The sequence below is a fragment of the Lissotriton helveticus genome, chromosome 3_1 (genome assembly GCF_964261635.1).
Source record: "Lissotriton helveticus chromosome 3_1, aLisHel1.1, whole genome shotgun sequence".
Taxonomy (NCBI): Eukaryota; Metazoa; Chordata; class Amphibia; order Caudata; family Salamandridae; genus Lissotriton; species Lissotriton helveticus.
This window is the reverse complement of record NC_136061.1, coordinates 963,450,744-963,472,572: the sequence shown is the minus strand read 5'-3', so window position 1 is coordinate 963,472,572 and position 21,829 is coordinate 963,450,744. Positions and strand designations below refer to the sequence as shown.

Genomic DNA, 21,829 nt, shown 5'->3' with positions numbered 1-21,829 from the left:
GTTACGTTTGTATGCAATTACCGGCTTCAGTGGAGGAGGGTATCAGATACCATCATCTTCCGTTGACATATGGAATAACGTGCAGTTTATTGTTGAGCATGTTTTATGGACGAGAAGGATTCGAGTATTATTTCTCGAATTTCGACTCGACATTGCCAGAGGTTCCGAATTTCAAGCATTTGAACAAATGGGACTACTACAAAAGCGAAGACAGATTACACAAATGGTTTATTCCATGGAAAACGTTAGATACTTCACATGCTCGAAGGAACAATCTGACTTGTCAAATATCAGAAGTTGAGAAAAAGTTTATAGCACAGGTAGATACTAGATACAGGAGGCAGAAGATTTTGAAAGCATCAGGACAATGGGAAACAGATTGGACCAAGGAGGAGAGGGCACATCAAAGAAAAGGTAGTATTGGTCCAATTGCTTTGGATAAGGATAAACGGGGAAAACTGTGCATTCACAGGAGTTACTCATATTATGAAAACTTTTATGTAGGTCAAGTCCATTGTGAACATGCCTTTCAATTGGAGTATTACTCTAAGAACTTTATGAAAGGGATGCAAGCAATACCAAATGTATATTTTGTATGTGGAAGATATGCCTATGTGAAGTTACCAGATAATTGGTACGGATCATGCTATCTGGCTGTTGTCTTCCCTAAAATATATCATGTTGAGAATTTAGACACGCCTAAGAAAGAAATATCAACTAGATGGAAACGAGGGCTGGGTGCAGCAGAAGTAGTTGGAGATGTACTAGGTGCTGCATTCCCTTTCTTAGGATTGATAATGAATGACATTAAGATCAGGAGGTTAGCTACAGTCGTAGATAGGCTATCTGCTAGTACTGCAAGATCATTGATGCTGATAGAAGGTGAGATGCAATCGATTAGGGCGATGGTTCTTCAGAACCGACTTGCTTTAGACGTTCTGTTAGCAAAAGAGGGAGGAGTCTGTAAGGCTTTGAAGGTCCAGGAATGCTGTACTTACATTCCAGACAATTCAAAACCTCTAGAGAAGTATATACAAAATATCACTGCCATACACTACGAAATTGAGGACCTAGCAAAGGTAAATGTGTGGGAAAAAGTAGGTCATGGAATGGGTAAAGTTGGAAGTTGGTTTGCCAACTTAGGAAAGGGTATCGTTTGGTACATACTGAAACCCATCATCATAATTGTGATTTGTGTAATCACTTTGTGGGGATTGGTGCGTTTGTATCAATGTTATAGAGCAAATAGGTTACAGAGAGCTATGAAGAAACAGGAAGAAGAGTTGACAGCGATGCAGGACACTCAATATAAGAGTCTGAAAGCATTAGAGAGTATGAAAAGAGGTGGAACTGCCCTCTCTTCACTTTAAAAGGTTCTACATTTTTAGTGTCTTGGTGATGATGACCCCTGAAGGTCATCAAAGGGGGGACTGAGAGAGCACAAGTTTGAAAAAAAATGTATAAGTACGCCATATTTACAAGCACGTAGTTAGTTTAAACATGTTTTGCACACGAGTGTTTTATATCCAGGAGTGAAATATACAGAGTGTTTTATATATAGTAGCGAAAGGTATAGAATGTTAAGTAGAGTAACTATAATTATAACAGTGTGAGATTAATGTAGAAATGTTGGAATATATGTGAAAACCTCATGTTCTCATGTTAAAAGAATCATGTCCGAATTAAATGTAACTTTGAAAATCCAGTATTATGTGTAGGCCTTAGGGCAATTCACAGCAAACCTGAACGTGCTGCTAAATTAATGTGAGATAAAGTTGACATGGTTCTTCCAAAATGTACTATTGAACTTAGGGTTAAAAGTATATGCTTTATAGATGTGTTATTTTAGAAACGTATGCTAGTTAAGAATGTTTGCTGTTTAAATCAAGTTAACGTTTTAAGAGTGCAGGGACCTGCTGCATGTAAATCAAGTAGGCCAGAGGAGATAATGTCATGTCGTGTAAATCGTCATGTGCTCGTTAGAGAAGAGGTCGCGAGGTGTCCAGCACAGAGCTTTGAGAGTGTTTTATGACTAAAGATATGGTGGAGTCTGGAATTTGAGGCCCACTGCAGGATGAGCTGTATGCAGGTGCGAGGGTCCTAATCAGCTCGAATGAAAGGGACTTTGTTCAGTGGCGCCTTGCGCAGGCCTGTAGGAGTTTCCAGGAATTTCAGGGGGTATCAGCGCACTGAAGAAGAAGCCTGGGAACCAAGGTCAACTATAACGAGGGTCTTCAAGAGTACCATCATGGAGTTTACCGCGCAAAGAAGTACCACGTGAGGGGCGTCCCAAGGGGCGTTCCTATCAGAAATGTGTTTTGGTATTAGGGAAAGAGACCCGGGAGGAGAGCAGAGCAGATGATTTTGGGAGCCTAAGGAAGCGGATGGGTAGGCAGATAGGCTGATCAGGAGAGACCCATTATCAGAGAAAAGACAAAGAGAAGTGCGTGATCTTCTTAGGAAGTCACCACGGCTGACACCTAGAGGGTTAAGATCTTGCTAAGTAGGGATGTCACTTAGTATAGTGTAGGGACAGACTAACCTTAATTTTCTTTTCTGTAATGACTTTGAGATTGCAACTTATATCTATTTTGGCAACCCTGATGGTCTTTGAGCTTGTACTTATTATCTTGTTCTTCAGACTTAGATTATTCAAGAAGTTCATGTTCATAGTGATACCGATTTACCTTTTGAATCTCATTTTGAGAAGTTTGTATCTTCAGTTATCTTTGACTTTATATTAAATCTTTAAAACTTAAATTTGGTCAGTGGTCATTTAGAGTGGTGTAAATTCTTAAATTGATTGACTTATTGCGAGATTACCTTTTACTCCAAGACAGGTACCAACGATTCAGTCGACATAGTTTGGGATTTGGTAAGATAATTAGTAACCAGTAATCCCGCGTTAGCAGTATCACTAATGAGGCCCATGAGATATGGTTGGCGACCCAACATAAAATTTATCAATGTGGTGACAAATCTAGCAAGATGCTTCAACACCTTTGTCATGCTGTGCTGTCCTTCACCCCAGTGCCTGTAATGCGAAATGCAGAAGGGATTTTATGTACTACCTCTGATGCGGTGGCTCAGGCGATTGCAACCTACTACACCTCACTCTATGCACAGAAGGAATTCATATTGAATGCGCTGATAGAGAATTCCTAAAAAACATACCACCCCAAAAGATATCTGATCACATACGGGACCAATTAGATGCTCCCATAACAGTCGAAGAACTCAGTGCTGCTTGTCTAACATACACTCTGGTCGAGCGCCTGGTCCTAACTGATTCCCAAGTGAATTTTTACGATTGCACGTGTCCAAGCTCGGTCCACACCTGTTAGATGCACTCCATGAGGCCCTTGAGCAGCGCATCCTGTCCCCCGTTTGGCGCCACGCTGAGATATTGGTGTTCCTTAAACCAGGACGCCCTCCGGAAGAACCTTCTTCGTACCGCCCAATCTCCCTCCTGAATTTTTTATCTAAATTATTGGGCAAAGTTCTTGCCGACCGACTCCGCACATATATTCATGAGCTCATCCACTCTGACCAGGCCGGCTTATTGCCACACGCTCTACCCGGCATAATATTAGACGAGTCCACAATGGCACTGTGGAAGCCCCAGAACTGTGCCGCCCAGCAGCCATCCTGTTGTCCGACATGGACAAGGTGTTCAACTCCCTAAGCTGGACCTACCTTTTTCAGCTCCTCCAGGCTCTCAACTTTGGTCAGTGCTTCTTGTCCCATATACAGTTATTATATACAGAGCACTCGGCCTCAGTGCGGGTGGCAGGATTCCGGTCGGCGCACTTCCCAATCTGTTGGGGCACGAGACATGGCTGCCCTCTGTCTCTGCTACTGTTTGTGCTTGCAATAGAGACTTTGGCGGTATAGGTGAGGCAAGACTCATTGGTACAAGGATACGACTGGTCAGTGGATAGGTCCGATAGGATCGTGTTATATGCCGATGATGTGTTGTTCTTCTTAACAGATCCCAGATTCTCTGGCCCATGAACTCTCCAGATGCTTTGGGTCTTTGGGGAAACCTCTGGCCTTGGAACCAACCCAGCATAGTCGGTGCTTTTCCCAGTGTGCGGGGACCAGGGACGTGGCACATGGGCTTCACAACTGTCCCACGCAACAGGGGGCTTCAAATACTTAGCGGTCTACATTTCGCCATGTCCCACGATTTCCTGGGAGCACAACATCAACCCACTACTCTCCTGTATCCAGAAGGAGACAAGGGGATGGTCCCCTCTGCCTTTGTCTCTGTTCGGGTGCCGTCAACAATCTTTAAAATGGTCTCCCTACCTCTCATCTTATACCTACTACAACATTTCCCATACAATATACCATGAGCATGGTTTGCCCACGTCAATGCACTCCTCAACTGCATTTTATGGGGTGAGGGGCGCTGTCTGCACTGCGAACCTGCACACAGTCCATGTACTGTGGCCGGATATCAGCTGCTGATGTATATGCTTACTATACAGCATCTCACCTGCTGAACATCAATAAGTGTTTGCACAGCTCCACACAGACCCAGCGTTCACAGTGGAGAGACTTGCGATGGGGAATAACCCCCTCCTGAGCTTTCTCTACCTCTGAAACAACCTCGACCATTTACCCCCTGCCTATAGAGTCATCATACAGCTTTGGCGCCACACTGAGAAGAAAATGGGTTGGGACAGGCTCCTGACACAGACAACTCCTCTATGGCAGGGATCCTAGTTGCGACCAGTGCCCATGCTCCCCGGATTCCGAGCTGGTTGAGCAGTGGTCCAGCATTAGCTGCATACAGTGTTCTAAGTCCTTGCATGTGCATTGAATACCGTAGGCACAAAACATAACAGTGTCAGGATCACGGGCCAACCTGACAGTTTTCAACTTCAAGACAGGCTTCATCTGTGCCTAAAATTATTGATCCCAGTCACTGCCAGGTTGGGTATCAGAATTGTAGATGTTCTAAGGTCCAGGCAGGGACTCCCTATCCCTAAATGAAGACAGTTGGTGTTACACTAAGCAATCCATCAATGTAATCTCTTGACCAAGATTAGCAGGTCCTGAGGTATGACAGTTTTCAGGTTTGGGCTACTAAAACATGATTGTTTGGCTATCCGTAGATCTCTTTGGGCCACTAGATTTCCATTATTTTAGCCATGACTCATATATTCAGAGAGATGAGACCTAGAAGTCCACATATACAGCGGACAACATGACCAGTTAACTATGAACGTCAGGAATGGAGATATGTGGACTTTTTAAAGTTGTGTTGAACTTAATGTAAATTTGAAATTAGTATATTTCTGCTCTTCGGGCTTTGGGTTTGTTTAACTGAATACACTAAACAGATTGAAAGTTTTGGAGGGAGGATTCATCTGTGTGTTTTTAAGATACCCCAGAGAGTTTCCATAGACTCCCATGTTAAATAGTTTCATTCCTTTGGGAAGCCCTGAAACTAAAGTTACTCCTGGTGCCCCCTATAGGATAACACTAGTCATTGTGTCCTATGGGAGAGATGATAATTGCCAAGTGTTAGGACAGTGATTGTGAACGGCCCGTGGCTGAAAATAGTACTGTGACTACACCACAATAGAGTTCACCAGCATCAGATTTGGGTTGAGGCCAGCCTGTTTGGAGTGACAAAGTTATGCTATAAGCTACTTTTTTTCCTCATTCGTTGTAATTTCACATTTTTATTTGTACTTTCCCAAACAGATAATTCAGGCTGTGCATTCCATAATTATTGTGAGTGAGATGGTCCTGATGAAGGCCATAGACCCTTAGGGGCTGTTCCAGGCCAAAACATGTTGATCCGACCACTCGGTGTCATGGACCAGTGACTCAGCTACTAAACACTGCTTTGTTTTTAGACTTATCCCTATCCTACTCTTTTCCCCCAGTAAAGATTCACCTAAAGGATAGGAGATCATTTTAATCTACTCACCACTGTCAACATCCAGACAGTCCCTCTCCTGTTGTAGGTTTTGATATCACTTGTAGAACAGGACACTCAAATGACAAGATCCGATGAAGACACTATCCACCAAACCACACTAATCAGAGATTATATACACAACAGTCTGTGAAAGTGTGATTGAGGTTCTCTGAGACAAACAGTTCTGAGACTCAGGTATTGAGGCTTATGTGGTTCATTTTTCCCCTGATAACCAGTACTTCTTGAAAGCTGAATAAACCTCTGCTTCTTCCTCCCTCCAAATTCTTTGATCTGTACTAAAATGAGATTATTGTCAGGTCAGAGTATGAGGTACAAATTGACTTTTCGATCAATCTACTTTTAAGAGCCATTTTGGATTAGGGTGCCCTACTTCTTCTAGCAAACTTACAGCTAGATTCATGAAGCCAAATTGCGATCGCAATAGCTGCGAATTAGCAATTGCGATCACAATTTGAAGGAAAGGAATTCATGATACTGAAATCTCAAAAAAAGCGAATTCGCAAAATAAAAAATGCGAGTTTGCAAATAAAATCGCAGAATCCTGGAAGAAGGCCATTAGCGATTCTGAAATGGCGAGAAACCATGGAATCTGCGAATTCATTTGTGAAATCGCAAAACATTCGCAATCGCCATTCATGAAAATTCGCAATTTGCGAAAAACCTGTAAATCGCTATTTGGGACGCGCAAATTAAGAAGAACACAAACCAGGTGGTAACCAGTAAGTAAAAAAAGAAAAGTATTCAAAAAACTGTTACTAAACTACCAACAGGTGCAGGCCTGACCAAACACATTTAAGGACATGCAGCTGGAGCCTGAGGACTCTCACAATGCCAGGACTCTACATGGTGGTGAGGCGGCGAAGACTACAGCGAGCAGCACGGAACAGACGTAGGATCCTGGGCCAAACCAGGGAGCAAATGTACGCAAAGTACCGCCTGACTGGGGCAATGATCATCAAGCTGATCCGGGACCTAGACCCCCTGATGCAGCACACAACAAGGATGACCAATGCCGTGCCCACACATGTCCAGGTATTGTGTTGCCTGCACCTCCTGGCCTCCGGAAGCTTCCAGGGGATGGTCGCTGTTGCAGGGGGGATATCCCAGCCCACCATGTCCCGCTGCCTAAGGAGTTTCCTGGAGGCTATGCTGACCCGGCTACACCACTACATCTCATTCCCCACCAGCCAACAGGACCTGAATGAGACCAAGCTTCAATTTTACAACGTTGCACAATTTCCACATGTTATAGGATGCATTGACTGTACCCACATCCACATCTGCCCACCTGCAGAAACGGAGTACATGTACCGCAACCGCAAACACTACCACTGCCTCAATATCCAGATGGTGTGCAATGCAAAAACATTAATCACGGACATAGTGGCACAGTACCCGGGGAGCACACATGACTCCTCCATATTCAGGTACAGCAGAATCCACACACGACTGGCCAGGGGAGACTTTGGGGAAGGACACCTACTAGGTAAGTACACATGCCCCAAAATAGTACACTGTGATCATGTAGCTGCGCAGAACAGGCACTCACCCTCTGCTCCTTTCATTCAGGTGACAGCGGCTACGGTCTCCGTGAGTACCTCCTCACCCCATACCTCAACCCTGCAACACCACAGCAACGGTGTTTTAATGCTGCACACATACGCACAAGAAATTGTATTGAGAGGATATTTGGCCTTTTGAAGAGCAGGTTCCGCATACTTCACAAGACTGGTGGGGCCATCAAATACGAGCCTGAGGACTGCTACCGCATCGTGGCCATGTGTGCTATCCTCCACAACATAGCTACCAAGCACAGGATACCAGTTGAGATCTCTGGCAGTGAGTCGGAAGGGGATTACCGTCCACCAGCAACATGTGCGTCATGCACGCGGGGAGAATTCTGCAGAAGGACAAATCTGCATGAACTGTTTCTAGTGCACCCACTCCCCACACCCAAGACTTCACTCATGTATGACAATAGTAATAATGACATGAGTCAGATTCAGTTTAACAGAATATTTCTTATTGTTATTTTGCACAATAAATTGTGAATACCCCAAACTGTAACATGATTGCCATATTGCATCATATGTCCCATGTTCTTTAGGAGGGCATGCTTGTAGCAGCAGCATGGCCCTCATGATACCAATCAAATGTTTAATGCCGCCTCCGGGCAGATGCTCCCAACCTTCTCTCCAGCTCCTCCTCCTGATTTTGCCGTGAGCCAGCAGAGGGCCTTGTGCTGCGGCGGGGTGCTACCACCAGTGGCACGGATTGGCTACTATGGCTGGAATTAGCCTCACTAGTGTTGTCCCCCCCCGGCTGGCCATGGCCAGTTGCCTGCATACCCTGAACTGCAGTTGTCACTTGCTCCAGATCTCTCGCAACGTCCTGACAGCACTGGACCATTTGCATCTGCATGGCCAAGGAGCGTCGTGAGAGCTGGGAGGTCGCGTTACCAATGATATAATTGGATCGCGTGTATGCAGACAGGCGGGTCAGCAGTTGCCGGTGTCTGCGCCGGTTGAGGTTCTGATGGCTATGTATGGCCTGGGTGTTGGCCTCAACAGCAGCGGTCATCCTCTCCATACGGTCTGTCAGCAGACCAACATTCCTGGCGGTCTTGTTTATCTGGAGATGGATAGCAGCGAGATGACGGGCTTGTGTCTGGTGGACGTGGAGCATTCTGCGCTCAATGGAGAGCCCAGGTGCCCGCACGTTCACCCCCCTGCCAGCACGTGATGTGGTATTGCGCGGCTCCCTCACCAGTCTGCTGGACTGGCTCCTCACAGCCGTAGGGCGGCGGGTTTGTCTGCGTGCTGCTGCTGCTGTTGTCAGCCCCACTGGTGTTTGACTCTCTCGCTGTGGTACTGCTGCACCTGTTTGCGCAGAGGTGGCACTGTCCACAGGGGCAGGTGGTGTTATGACCGCTGGTGCGGCAGCTTGCCCTGATGGTCCTGGCTGTGGGGATGGATGTACGTCTCCCTCAGTGTCCTCTGTGATATCTTCAATCTGCAGGGCATCACTGTCCGTACTGGGAACTTCAACGCCACCTGTGATGTAAAGTGGACGTTGATTAGTGACATGTCTCTTACACATTGGAGCTCCCTACATGCATGCGGGTTGCCATTCCCTGACTTGCTGCAGGATTGCCTCTCACTGTACAGGTGTGGCTGTATGGGGCTAGATGGTAATTGTGGTCAGACTACATGTCCCACAATGCAATAGGGCTTTTGTGGTGTGCTTTGGCAGCATGACTGGGGTTTTTAATGGGATGAACTGGGGTCATGGCCATTGTTAGGGGACAGGGTTGCAGTCGCATGTCACTTACATTGTGTATCTTTGGTGAGTCGGGAGGAGTCCAGCTGGATTACCCCCACGCATGCCTGCGGGTTCAGGGTGTCCTCTACTCGGTCCTCAAGTGGGGTGTTGGGTGGGACAGTGGGCTCCCCTCCTACTGTCGCCACACACTCCCCCAGCCTCTCTGCTAGCTTCTCCTTGGCCCGCCCTCTGAGGTCGTACCATCGTTTTTTAATTTCATCCACAGTGCGCTGGGTGACCCCCACAGAGTTCACTTTTGCGTGGATGCACACCCAAATCCGCCTTTTATCAGCCTCAGGTACCCTTCTCGAGTCCTTCCCAAAGAGCCGGTTGTGGTCCTTACACACTCCCTCTATCAGGTGTTCTAACTCCTGTTCAGAAAACTTGATTTTCCTTTTCCTCCCTGTGGAAGTTTCACCAGCAGCTTCCTGTGACATGTTGTACACTGGGGTGTCACCTGGATTTCACCTGTAGGTACTCTGGAGGGGAGCTCTGCCAATGCTGCTTCCACTTCTGGCTCACAATGCTGAATGAGGGTGGAACCTGCCTACTTCCTGGTGGTGATGTCATCACTGTGCTCAGAATGCGACTTCCCGTTTTTGCGATCTCGCAATTAGCGAGATCGCAATTTGCGATTTCGCTAATTGCGATATCGCTATTTCAACAGGGGTATTGGCGGATTCTGCGATTTTTTTGCGATTTTCAGGAACTCGCAATCGGCGATTGCGGGTTTTTTATCGCATTTTTTCATGAATGCCAATCTGCGATTTCTAAATTGCGATTCGCTTTTTCTCACAATTTAGAAATCGCAGATTTTGACATTGATGAATCTAGCTGTTAGTATCCAGTGCCCTGCTTAGTAGAGAAAACATGCCTGCTGGCCTTTGATAATGGTGGATAGTCTCTACATTTTAACGGATCTGGGAAAAGGCCCAGCAAACTGATAATGGCCAGGGACAAACATGAGGGAACAAGAGAACAGACAGGTTACAAACAATTGGTCCTGGCTGCATCCCCTCCAGCAGCAGAAGCCGGCCTGCCCTCCAGCAACGCCAGCCAGCCCACCATCTCTGCTTGGATATCGATCACGACCAAAGAACCGCCGCAACCATAAAAGGCATCCACTCCGGGGCCTCCACAAACCCCTGCCTATCACACATATACCACAGAGCCGCCACTGCCATTTCACCCATACTACAATGCACCATAATCACCATCTTTAAGACCGGCTCCTTCGCCAACGACTAGAAACACGCAGAAGTCAGGCTCCTGCTCAAGAAACCCTCAGCAGACCCAACGGACCTCAAGAACTACCGGCCCATCTCGCTCCTCCCCTTTACGGCGAAAGTTGCCAAGAAGACAATCAATGCAGAACTGACAAATTTCATCGAAAACAACGCCATCCTCTACTCTTCTCAATCCAGATTCCACAGTTACCACAGCACCAAGACCGTCCTAATCGCCGCTACCGACGACATCCGCGACCTCCTCGACCAAGGCCACACCGCAACCCTGATTCTACTCAACCTGTCAGTAGCAGTAACACCGTCTCCTATAGCACACTTGCAACCAGACTACACGACGTCGGCATACAAGGCACCGTTCTCGACTGGATCCGATCATTCCTCACCCGCAGAAACTAAAGGATCAGACTGCCACCCTTCCTCTCCCAACTCATAGAAATCAACTGCGGAGTCCCACAGGGATATTCACTCAGTATAACCCTCTTCAACATCTACATGGCTCCCATTGCTGCCATTGTCCAACAGCACAGCCTCAGCATAGTCTCCTACGCCGGCGACACCCAGCTCATCCTCTCCCTCACCAAGGACCCCACCACCACAAGACTCAACTTCCAGAAAGGAATGCAGGACGTCACAGCCTGGATGAGCAACAGGTACCTAAAGCTCAATTCGAAAAAGACATAAGTCCTCGTCCTCTGAACCATCCCATCGGCATGGAACAACACTTGGTGGCCCACCACACTCGGCAGTCCCCCAAATCCCACGGACCACGACAAAAACCTCAGCATCGTACTCGACTCCTCCCTCTCCATGAACCGACAGGTCAAAGCAGTCACCTCCAGCTGCTTTAACACCCTCATCATCCTCCGTAAGACTTTCAAATGTATCCCCCTCGAGGCAAGTAAGACAGTCACTCAGGCACTCATTGTCAGCAGGTTGGATTACGGAAATGCCCTCTATGCCAACGTCACCAAGTCCCTACTCTGAAAACTCCATACGATAGATAAGACCGCAGCCAGACTCGTCCTCAGTATCCCTCGTCACAAACACATCAGCCGACACCTTCGCAAGCTCCACTGGCACCCCATCGAAAAAAGAGTCTCACCCACGCCTACTAATGCCTACACAACACCAGACCCCAATACCTCAAAGACAGAATCACCCTCCATGTACCCAAAATAAACCTCCATTCCACCAACCTCTTCCTCGCCAAAACCTCTCGCATCCACAGAGCCAGAGCAGGGGGGAGATCCTTCTCCTACATCACGGCCAAAACCTGGAACGAGCTCCTGACCGACATCAGATGCACCCCTTCCCTGAACACCTTAAGGAAGGCTCTGAAGACCTGGGTCTTCGACTGGAACTGCTGACTCCCATCCCCCCAGCGCCTTGAGACCCTCACAGGTGAGTAGTGCGCTCATAATTCCCCTGATTGATTAATTTCCATCATCAGCTTCCCCCGCCGAGATTTCATGCACCGGCAGGATTTTGGCCCACGGTCTTTGGAGCTGTCTAATAGATTTACTCCCCTGTCTAGAATGGATGCATGTGACTGACTTGGTAGTTCCCCATCAACGGAGCCAGTGAGTCCTATAGTGCACCAGGGCTCTCTAGGGCAAAGCCAGGGGAGTCTGTGTGTACATGATACTAATGTTATATCCTGGAATGTCGCAGGTTTGGCTAACAAGTTCTCCGACCCATTGTGGACTGCATTTGTGAAAAAAAATTCATGTGATTTGTTTACTAGAAACATGGCTGGTAGATCACAGTTTGTTTTTAGAGGGTTATAAGTCCTTCTTTGTCCCGGCCTCCCCCTCCACGGCTAGCAGCCCTCAGGGTCGCCTGGTTACTTTATTCTCTGTAGCTTTCGATTGTCAAATACAGGTTTTGTTTCCACCAAGCCCCTGCATACAATCTTTGGTTTTAAGAAAGAGATCCAATCAATTGGGTCTTATCAACTTTTATAACTCTGTATCAAGCCTTAACGGTTGGTGTAACATCAGCCTGTTGGGTTCTTTCATAAGGCACCATTGTACAGCTGAACTCCAAAACCTGATGATTACAGGGTACTTTAACATACATCCTTGTGGAGACCCCATGCCTACAAGAATGGCTGAACTAGGTTGCCCTCGCGTGAGGGGGTTGCATTTTGAGCACTCTCCCCAGGGGGATGCTCTGAATAATCTCCTCCATGAATTTGATTTAACGTCCCTCTTGTCACTATGTGATCCCCTTAGTAAGGTAGCCATCCCTTCCTTTCAAGGAAGAGGGGGTGGTACAATTATCGATTTTATACTAATTTCATCGCTCTTACATTCTTCATTTCGTTGTTTTACTATACAAGAAAGTGCCTATATCGATCACAACCCCATGTGTGTCGAATTTTGAGGACCACTATTGACATGTAAAAGGGAAGTTGTGCAAAAGGGGTTAATGAGACCAACAGATGGTAAAAGAAGGTTAAAGTGGACACAGATTTGTCCAGCTGCCATCTATAAATCAGTTACAGAACTATGTGCTAGCGAATTAGCTATGTGTACCTCGCCGCACACATCCCCGGGGGAGGTTATTAGTGCTTTTAACACTATCTCTGCTAGAGTAAGAGACCTTTTAAGTGCCCCGGCTCAAAAACAGTCTCCCCAACCCCTGGATGGTTTGATTCCACCTGCTCGAAGTCGGAAATAAAGTTGTGGGAAGCTCTTAATATGAGCTCAAGAAACCAGACCCTGGTCAAAGCATGCCATAAAGATTACAAGTTTAAATTGGCTAAACGCAAGTCTGCTCTGAAGGAGGAAGCTTGGAGGGTGCTGCCCGAGGCCAGTACCCTGAGGAATAGCTCTAGATTTTGGAGCATCATCAATAGCCCCTTCTTAGAGCATGTCAAAGGTAGCGCCATATGCGCACGCATTACGGAGGATGAATGGGTGATCCATTTTAAATCGGTGTTTGAGAGCCCCCCTGAGTTGTTCTGTGAGTTAGGTCGAGAAGAAGTTTCCACAGCGCTAACTTTTGGGTTGGGGGAGATCGAGGGAGGTATTGCCGGGCTGACAAGCAACAAAGCCCCTGGACCTGATGGTATCCCTCCTGACCTTTTTAAATCTGATCCCTCTTTTTGGGCCCCAGTACTTGCTGTCGTAATTAATACAGTGACAAGGTCTGGATGACTTGACTCTTGGGCCACTTCGACCATCGTGTTAGTTTTTTAAAAGGGTTACCGTGATAGTACATATTGTTACAGACCGATTTTGTTGCTGGATTCGGTGGTCAAGGTGGTGGGCCATGTGGTTTTAGATAGGTTGACCGGATGGGCAGAGGAACATGATATACTATCAAACGTACAGTAAGGGTTCCGCCCAGGCCGGTCCACGGTGGCCCAGTGACTTAACCTCACTATGATCCTCAATAAATACACGGTTGCACGCCCTGGTACTATCTATTTAGCTTTCATGGACTTATCCTCCACGTTTGATTGCGTGAATAGAACTAAACTGTGGCTGACATAGGGGTAGACAACAACATCGTTCACTTTTTAGAAGACCTTCATCGTGCAACCAAAGCCAACGTTAGAATCTTGCAGGACCTACGTGCGTCACGGGATTTCAATATTAAAAGAGGTGTACGCCAAGGGCGAATCTTGACCCCCTTTTTGTTTAATCTATGTATTATCAATTTAGATAAAGCCCTTTTATCAACAGGGGTGGATTATCCGCACGTAGGCCGACATGGCCTTGCTGTACTACACTACGCGGATGGTGCAGTCCTTATATCAAGGACTGCTAGGGGGCTACAAATCCTACTTGATGCCATTTACGTCTTTATGGCGGATCAGAATTTATCCATCAATGACTCAAAATCCTATGTCATGCAAGTGGGGATACGCCCCAAAAAAGTGTTTCAATTCAGGGTAGGTTTGGCCAAGGTACCACGCACAGATGTTTTCTCATACTTGGGGGTCGTTTTGGTTGCCACTCAAACAAAGGAAGAAGGGGGATCTGGTGTGGGTGAACGCGGCCATCTTCAACTTTGCATCTAAGCTGGGAAAGAGACCCATCACAGCACTGTTGCAGATTTATCAAGCCAAGAGTGTAGGGACAGCTTCCTGTGGTAGCGAAATATGGGTGCAAGTCCTCGTACAACATATATAATAAAATCAATCCCTAACCTACCCCAGAACTTGGTATATTCATTTTGAACCTCGAACAATATTTCTATTTATTTTGAGCCCACTCTATCTTCCTCTCATTAGCCTTGGAGGAAGCTAAACCAACTAATTTCTCTACTGTGATATCGTATATTATATAATATGTGTTTTCAATATATTTTCGTGTTTTGTTAAGCGCTCTGATACCCAAGGGTCTTGTTCGCGCTATAGAAAACTTTTCAATACATTTTTAAAGAAATAAATAAAATTAGCTATAAATATCGCTGACATGCAAAGTGGAGAAAAGACGGCTGCTACCTCAAGGAAACACGAGTTAGCGTGTCCCTGATAATAGAGCAATATGTAAATCATGCTTTTCGGCTGAAAACGGAAGCTAAAGCGGCAAAATTGGGCTCGATATTATGCCCCTCTACCTTCAGGGGTCGACAGCATACCCTGAACCCGACTACCTCCAGGTTTCACTCTATAGTGCACATGGGGAAATTTATTATTACTTCCACAGGCATTTCTTTGTAGAGATGATGCTGGAGAGGTAATCTGTGGGGAAATCTGCTTTACAGAAACCTGAAAAACAAAACAAATCACCGAGGGCTGGCAGAGCTGCATGGAATTCACGGCCCAAAGGAGCTAGGACAGGAAATCTCCAGAGCCAGTCTGAGCACGGAGCAGACCTGGCCAGGGAACAGAGACTCCCGCCGCCGGCCTTCAGTCACGAGCATAAATAATCCGAGCAGCGGACCCACTCCGCGGAAGGCAGCCTCATCTCCCCCCTCTGGTATGAGGACACCTCCCCACCTGCCTACTCATTAACCTGTTGTGATAGAAAGTCATATACTGCGACATCTAATAGCGTGTAAGGATTCTCATGTACTGTATGTACCTCTTCAAATGTAACATTTGAAAATATCCTCAGTTCAAAAGCCTTAACATTCATATTTTTCTATCCGCCACTAAATACTAGGGGCCTCATTTATGAGGCCTTGCGTGAGTTTTGCGCTTCCGATGCGTCACTTTTTGTGACGCATCGGCGGCGTAAAACATGTCTCCTGATGCGCACTATTTACAAAGTGACGCATCTAAGCAGATGCGTCACTTTGTAAACCCCTGCGCTACATTATACCTGCGTCAGGTATAATGTATGCAGAGGGGGCATTCACCCGCAAAAAGCCTCGTAATAGTGATGCAGTGAAATCTATGAGATTTCACTGCGTCACTTTTAGGACGCTGTTGCGTCAAAATCTTGCGCCTTCCTCACAGCAGGTGTAAGACTGACGCAAGCCCTTTCACATGGGGCTTTCCCCATGTGAAAGGAAGCATTGCTGGAGTTGCGTCACTTTTGTGACACACTCCAGCAATGCGTCACTTTTGCGCCTACAGATACGTCAGAAATACTGACTTATCTGTAACTCCTTGCGACATGATGCGTCATATTATAACTATGACGCATCAATCATGTCGCAGGGAGAGCGCAGTGAAAAGTGACGCATCGCTGTTTTAACGCAGCGATACGTCACTTTTCATAAATGAGGCCCTAGGCCTGGAAGGCCGAAATTAAAGAGTAATTTCAGGATATTGCATTACTCTTGTGAAGTGAAATTACAGAAAATTAAGAAATTACACCCGTCCCCATAATTCTGACTCATTTCTGGCAAAAAATGCCAACCCAAGAGCACAGGAACAGAGCGTGAGCGGCTGATGGGCGCTGGTATTGCTGGTCTGTTGCAGTCAGTGCTATTTTCCTAGTGCTAAATGCGTCCTTGGGTCAATTTTGGAAGCAATAGAACTAAATGCTGGGGTTACGCTCCCTAAGTAATTCCGTGTAATCTTTCATACATTTCCTGTCATTTCGTGTAATTACACTTCAGCAAATTAGGTGAGTTCAACGCCCCCCTCTTCTAAATACCACACTTCCACCATTTTAAGGCATTGCAAATAACACGTTACTATGACCCTATTTATAGTACTCCTTTTGCCGACCTCAACCGCATTTCTTAGAAGAGAACTTTCAGCTCATTGAGCCATGCTTATTGTTCATTAAACACTTAAGCCCCCTAGACTCACTGTGAACTCCTCCCCCCTTGCTGTCAGGTAATGCTAATCCCGCCCTCGTCGCCCTCTCAGCTGACTGTGAAGAAGACTCTACCAGTGTTCCATGTAAAGCACACATAAAAACTCATAATAAAAAACATAATTATATAAATAAGGCGTGAGAAGCTTTTTAATTATATTTCCAAAAATGGTGTAAAATTTCTGAAATGTGGTTTGCCAGTGTTTTGCGTGATATTTCATGCAAGAGAATATATCACTTAAAAGTCACAGAAGACACCAGTAGGACACTGGTTCAAGTAGAAAACGCCTCTTGAAGCAGACATTTTTGGCTCGATTCAGTTCCCTGTGACCTAAAATTACAAAATGCGTAATGCAATATTTCAGGAGATTTTATTAATTTTGCAAACATGCAAAATGCACTCATTTCTCGAAACCCATTGAGGCTTGATACAAAGAAAATTCATTTTGGGTGTAAATGACTTTTGCAGTTTAAAAAAATGTGCTTAGGTGATGTGTCAGCCAAACAACTGTTTCTGACATCATTTTGAAGAGCTAAGATCAAAACTGAAGACAGTAAGTAACTTCTAAATCCTAATGTGAATACATGGATTGCAGAAAGCACGAGATGTTTATAGAGAAAAATATCCTTCAATAAGTAAAGAATACATTTGAGTGTCCAAAGCCGAAAGTGATGTCTTAATCCCACTGAAACTATGTGGATTCCTAATATTAAAGTGTGTTCTTTGTTTAGAATGATCACACGATCTGGGAATGCCAATAGTTTGGCTTTCTGCTAGGGGTGCTATTTAGTAATAGTAGGGTGACTTCGTGGGTACTGCACTCAGCTGTCCTGAAAGAAAATCACATAATGAATCAACATCTTAGACACTAACAATATGAAAGCTGTAAAGAGGGCACCTTTCTCGAACCAACTTCATTAGCAGAGTTAAACTGCAGTGTCACAGAACAATGCCATGGAAACAAGTCAGAAGATGAAGAAACGTACTTACTTGGCAAAATATTGACTAGTAGATACTTTTGACATTGTGCCAGCATTTGTGTTGCATTTTTAATAAAGCATATGTGTATTCTTATTTTGAGACAAATAACAAAAAGGCTGTAAATCCAACATGTTATCATGACTGAAAAGTACAACAAACAAATGCATAAGTGTGAGCAGCGAATAGCATGGTGTCTCTATAACAAACTAGTCATTCTAAGAGCACACACTTTCCTACAAAAAAAACAATAAATCTGAAATTAAAATATTGTGCCAGCAAATTAAATGCATCAACAAGCACACACTGACCCTGGTTTAACAAGAGGACTACTTTAGCCGTCCTCATTAATGCAGGTAAAATGAAAGGAACAATGTAATAATTCATTAAATGGCATGAGATTGATGGACAGCCCATCTAAGCAATGGCAAACCATCAAAAACGCAAGTAGATGAATGGCTGACCCAAAGCCCACACACTCTCTGTACTTGTTGTTGTGTTTTTGAAGAATTTATGTCATAAGTTATTCGAGACAGCTAAAGCTCTGTGCAGCAGACCTAAAAATAAATATTTGGAGGGCTGTCCCCATCCGTCTTCCTTTTCTAAGCTTCCAGAAACTCTGTATTTCTCCTCTTCCTCTCCTCCTAGCCCTATTATCTCTCCATCCACCCTGGACCCTTTATCTGCCCTATCCGTGATTCTGGTGCCTCTTTGTCTTTTACCCTCTCTTCTGTTTGCAGTACGATTTCCTCTGCTTTTATGCTTCTTGATCTCCCCCTGCACATCTTACCATACTTTCCATTTTGCTACAAGTGTGTTCATTCTTTGGAGATTCATGCCTGTTTCATCTCCTCTCCTTCAAGGAGTATTCGTTTAAATCTGTCCCCTCGCTTCAATGGATCTTTTTTATCCACCCAAAGGCCCCACTTCCTTTACCTTTTTTCCTCTATGATATCAAATACTCCATAACTGACTCCCTTACGTCATCAATCGACTAACTCTCCTTCCCCTCGCCCCTAATGCATTCAGGAATCTTTTTGAAGGAACGCAATTCAAAATTTCTTATATACCGTAGGTTCTTGGTTTCCTTGATCATCAGCCTATTATTTTTGTGTGTCCAGGCGACTACTGATTCAAAGGGCCTTTCAGTCAGTGACTAGTGCTCTCCTGGAGAGTACCCTCCTGCTGCATGTGATATAGGGTGCCTCATGCAAACTGCTGTTGAGTATGCTTCTCACACTCCATTACGGTCTCCTTTCTTTGATAGCACGAAACTCTTCTTTCCCCTTCTCCATTTGAAGGAACTCACCTCTCCTTTTCCCTTCTTTTTCGCAGACTCTTTGCCCTTCTTGCTTTTCTTTTTCCCTTCTTTCTTCTTCCCTTTCTTTCCTTTATCCTTCTTCTTCTTTTCGCGCTGTTCCTCTTTCGCAGCAAGTTCAGCCGCCACCTGGCAAACACACAGATAAGCATGATATGTAAAAACTGAAATGCAAAGGTTCAGCTCAACTCCAAACTAGTGAGTTTTTAGGTTTCGCCTGGCGTTTACTGCCAGCAGTATCGCACAGGCGAAAACTTATGTTTCACAGTATGTGCACTTCGTCCCGCCTTCTCTTCTATTGGCTAGCTCCATAAATGGAGGCTAGCCATTGGAAGAGCGATCTGTCCGTCATTGCCAGAGCAGATTCGTGGGCGTTCCCGCGATTTTTACTCATCCCGCCCCCTTGCGATCGTCATGCGGCGGTGGGCGGTGGTTTATTTATTTTAGTTTTTTTGGGGTCATTCCTCCAGGCCGACCGCTGCCGGAAGAAGTCCTGGTGAGTGCTCCCCTCCCGCTGTCCGTGTGCCCTTTCCCGTTCCCGCCCCCCCTCCCGCTGTCCGTGTGCCCGTTCCCGCCCCACATGTAAATGCTTTTTTGTCGTTATGTAGAGGTGGGCCATTGTGGGTGTTTTTGTTAGTCTGTGCCAGCTTTGCTGCTCGCTCGCAGTCTCCTCCCTGTGCTCCCACTCTTTGAATGGCCGCCGTGCCGAGTACTCACAGTCCCACTTCCACCCTCCTCGGCCCTTCCAGCCCCCTCCGGCTCCTCTTTCACACCGCGGTCCGGCCCTCCCTCGGATGCGAGCGTATCTCTCTCTCCTCGGACCTCGAGGACACTGCCTCTGCTTTCGTCAGAGGAGACGATAACACTTGCCAAGTGCGTTGGATTCCAGGAGCTGCGCGAGCCCTCGTCTCCCCAAACCTATAAATACTGCCTAGGGCCCGGAGGCAGTCAGAGAATGTGCTGCCGGTGAGCTCCAAGCGCCCTCCTGCTCCAGCGCCAAGAAGACGCTCCGTGCCCTGCATGCACTCTGTAGATTACTCACATTGGCATACCTTATCCCATACAAGCAGTGACATAGGAGCTCAGGACCACCTTAACCGGGCTTGCAAGTAAGGGAAGCGCCTAGAGGCTGCTCCTCGTCTGTATTATGCTATGCTTGTTTTTCTTTGCAAGCAATGTTTTGAGGAGAGGCGAGCTTTTGGCCTGCCGCAGTTCCTGGAGTTCACACATTTCCCATGTCTAGGCCCGCGCATACTTTTCCTGCGCACTGTCGATGTTTCCCCCTGATGCCCAGTGGGTGTTGAAAGTGAATGCATTCTTTTCTCACGAGTTAACTTGACAACCATGTTTCTCGCAGCTTCGAAACTGGATGGGTATTGGTGAATTTCTTTTTGAAACAGCTTGAAATTTGTGTTTAAGTCTTGATTATATTGTGAAAACCCACATGCGGAAAACTTTGCAAAATAAGGATTATAGTAACGCTATTTGCAAGAGTTACAGGATACACGTTTGTGAGAGAAAGACGTTGCCACTATCCACGTTCTGCTTCCCCCAACAGTTTCCATAACGCGCCATTAAAACACCCTTTCGACAAGAGCAATGTTATGATGAAGGCCAGATTTAATTACATTTTATCAGGCTTGAAGTAGCCGTAATTGCACACTGTTAGGTTTCCACGTCCAGTGCTACCCTGTTTTCCCCTCCTGTGTGGGAAAGGGCACGTTGTAGGTAATGACTTTGATAAATTTTCCTTTAAATCTGAATGTTTTTTGGAGAAAGAGCTGTTGATATTTCATGTCCTAAATTTCAACTTTGTAACTGGCATGACTGGCTTTGCCTAGGTTTGTAGTAGTGTCTGCCAATACCTTTGCAGCTGAGTACATACCTGAAGACACAAATCAGCTAATTTGATGTGTGTACCATTAATGGTACGCCTAACCCCAAATGCCTTGGAATCTCTATCCGTTATAGTGTTAGATAAGTGACACACTGCATTAGAGAGCAAGCGTTTGATTTCTGGAGCAGATCCACTCACTTTATGCTGTGGTTCTAGGCCAATAAGGATCAAACTCTGTGTGGGGGGGGCTCTGTTTGTGTGTGTGGGTCTGTGTGTGGGTCTGTGTGTGTGTGTGGGTCTGTGTGTTTTTGTGTGGCATTTGCCAGAGATTAAACTATTGGCATTGTAAATGACAATGCCATTTATTTATCTGTTTTCAAAACCAACACATAAATAAAATTTTGTCATTTACAATGCCAATAGCTCAAACTTTTCAAAAGGCGAAACCATTGCATTGTAAATGCTTGTTTTCTAATGTGGACACACTCTGTAGCAGGTCCTGGCTTAGTGTGTTTTCTGACTCAGGTAGTGGCACAAGCCAGTTTGCTCTTGATTTGTACACCTTATGAATAAGGACTAGGAGAAGGAAGAGGGGTCTGTACATAATACCCAGACTAAAGGCTCACAAGGGGGGAACCAGGGTGTCATTGGCTGCCTGTCTGCATCACAGGCTTCGTCTTCAGGCCCTCCAATCTATTCTGAGCTTTGAACTCCCTTGATGACCTTGATGTCCCTACAGTATGGACAAGGGACATCCAGGAAGCTTTGAGGGTCCTGACGGTAAGTATGCCATGTGCAGCAAAGTGCTTGAGGGAAGGTGTACTGATCAAACTGAAGGTTAATATGGGCAATCATTTTAATGTGTATTGTGCTTAAGAAAAGTAGTGTGTTTTTAAACTTGCAACTGAAAAGTTTCTCTAAATCTAGCAAGAGTTCATTTA

At 45.7% G+C, this 21,829-nt stretch overlaps 1 protein-coding gene across 1 annotated transcript in view; it reads right to left on the bottom strand.

The window, feature by feature from the left end:
• DRC11 (dynein regulatory complex subunit 11) overlaps positions 1-21,829 on the bottom strand; it is a 951,413-nt gene that overhangs the window by 463,552 nt on the left and 466,032 nt on the right. The window contains exon 8 of the mRNA XM_078681371.1: positions 19,043-19,180. Coding sequence (XP_078537497.1) covers positions 19,043-19,180 — 138 coding nt within the window. The remainder of the gene's footprint in view (positions 1-19,042; positions 19,181-21,829) is intronic.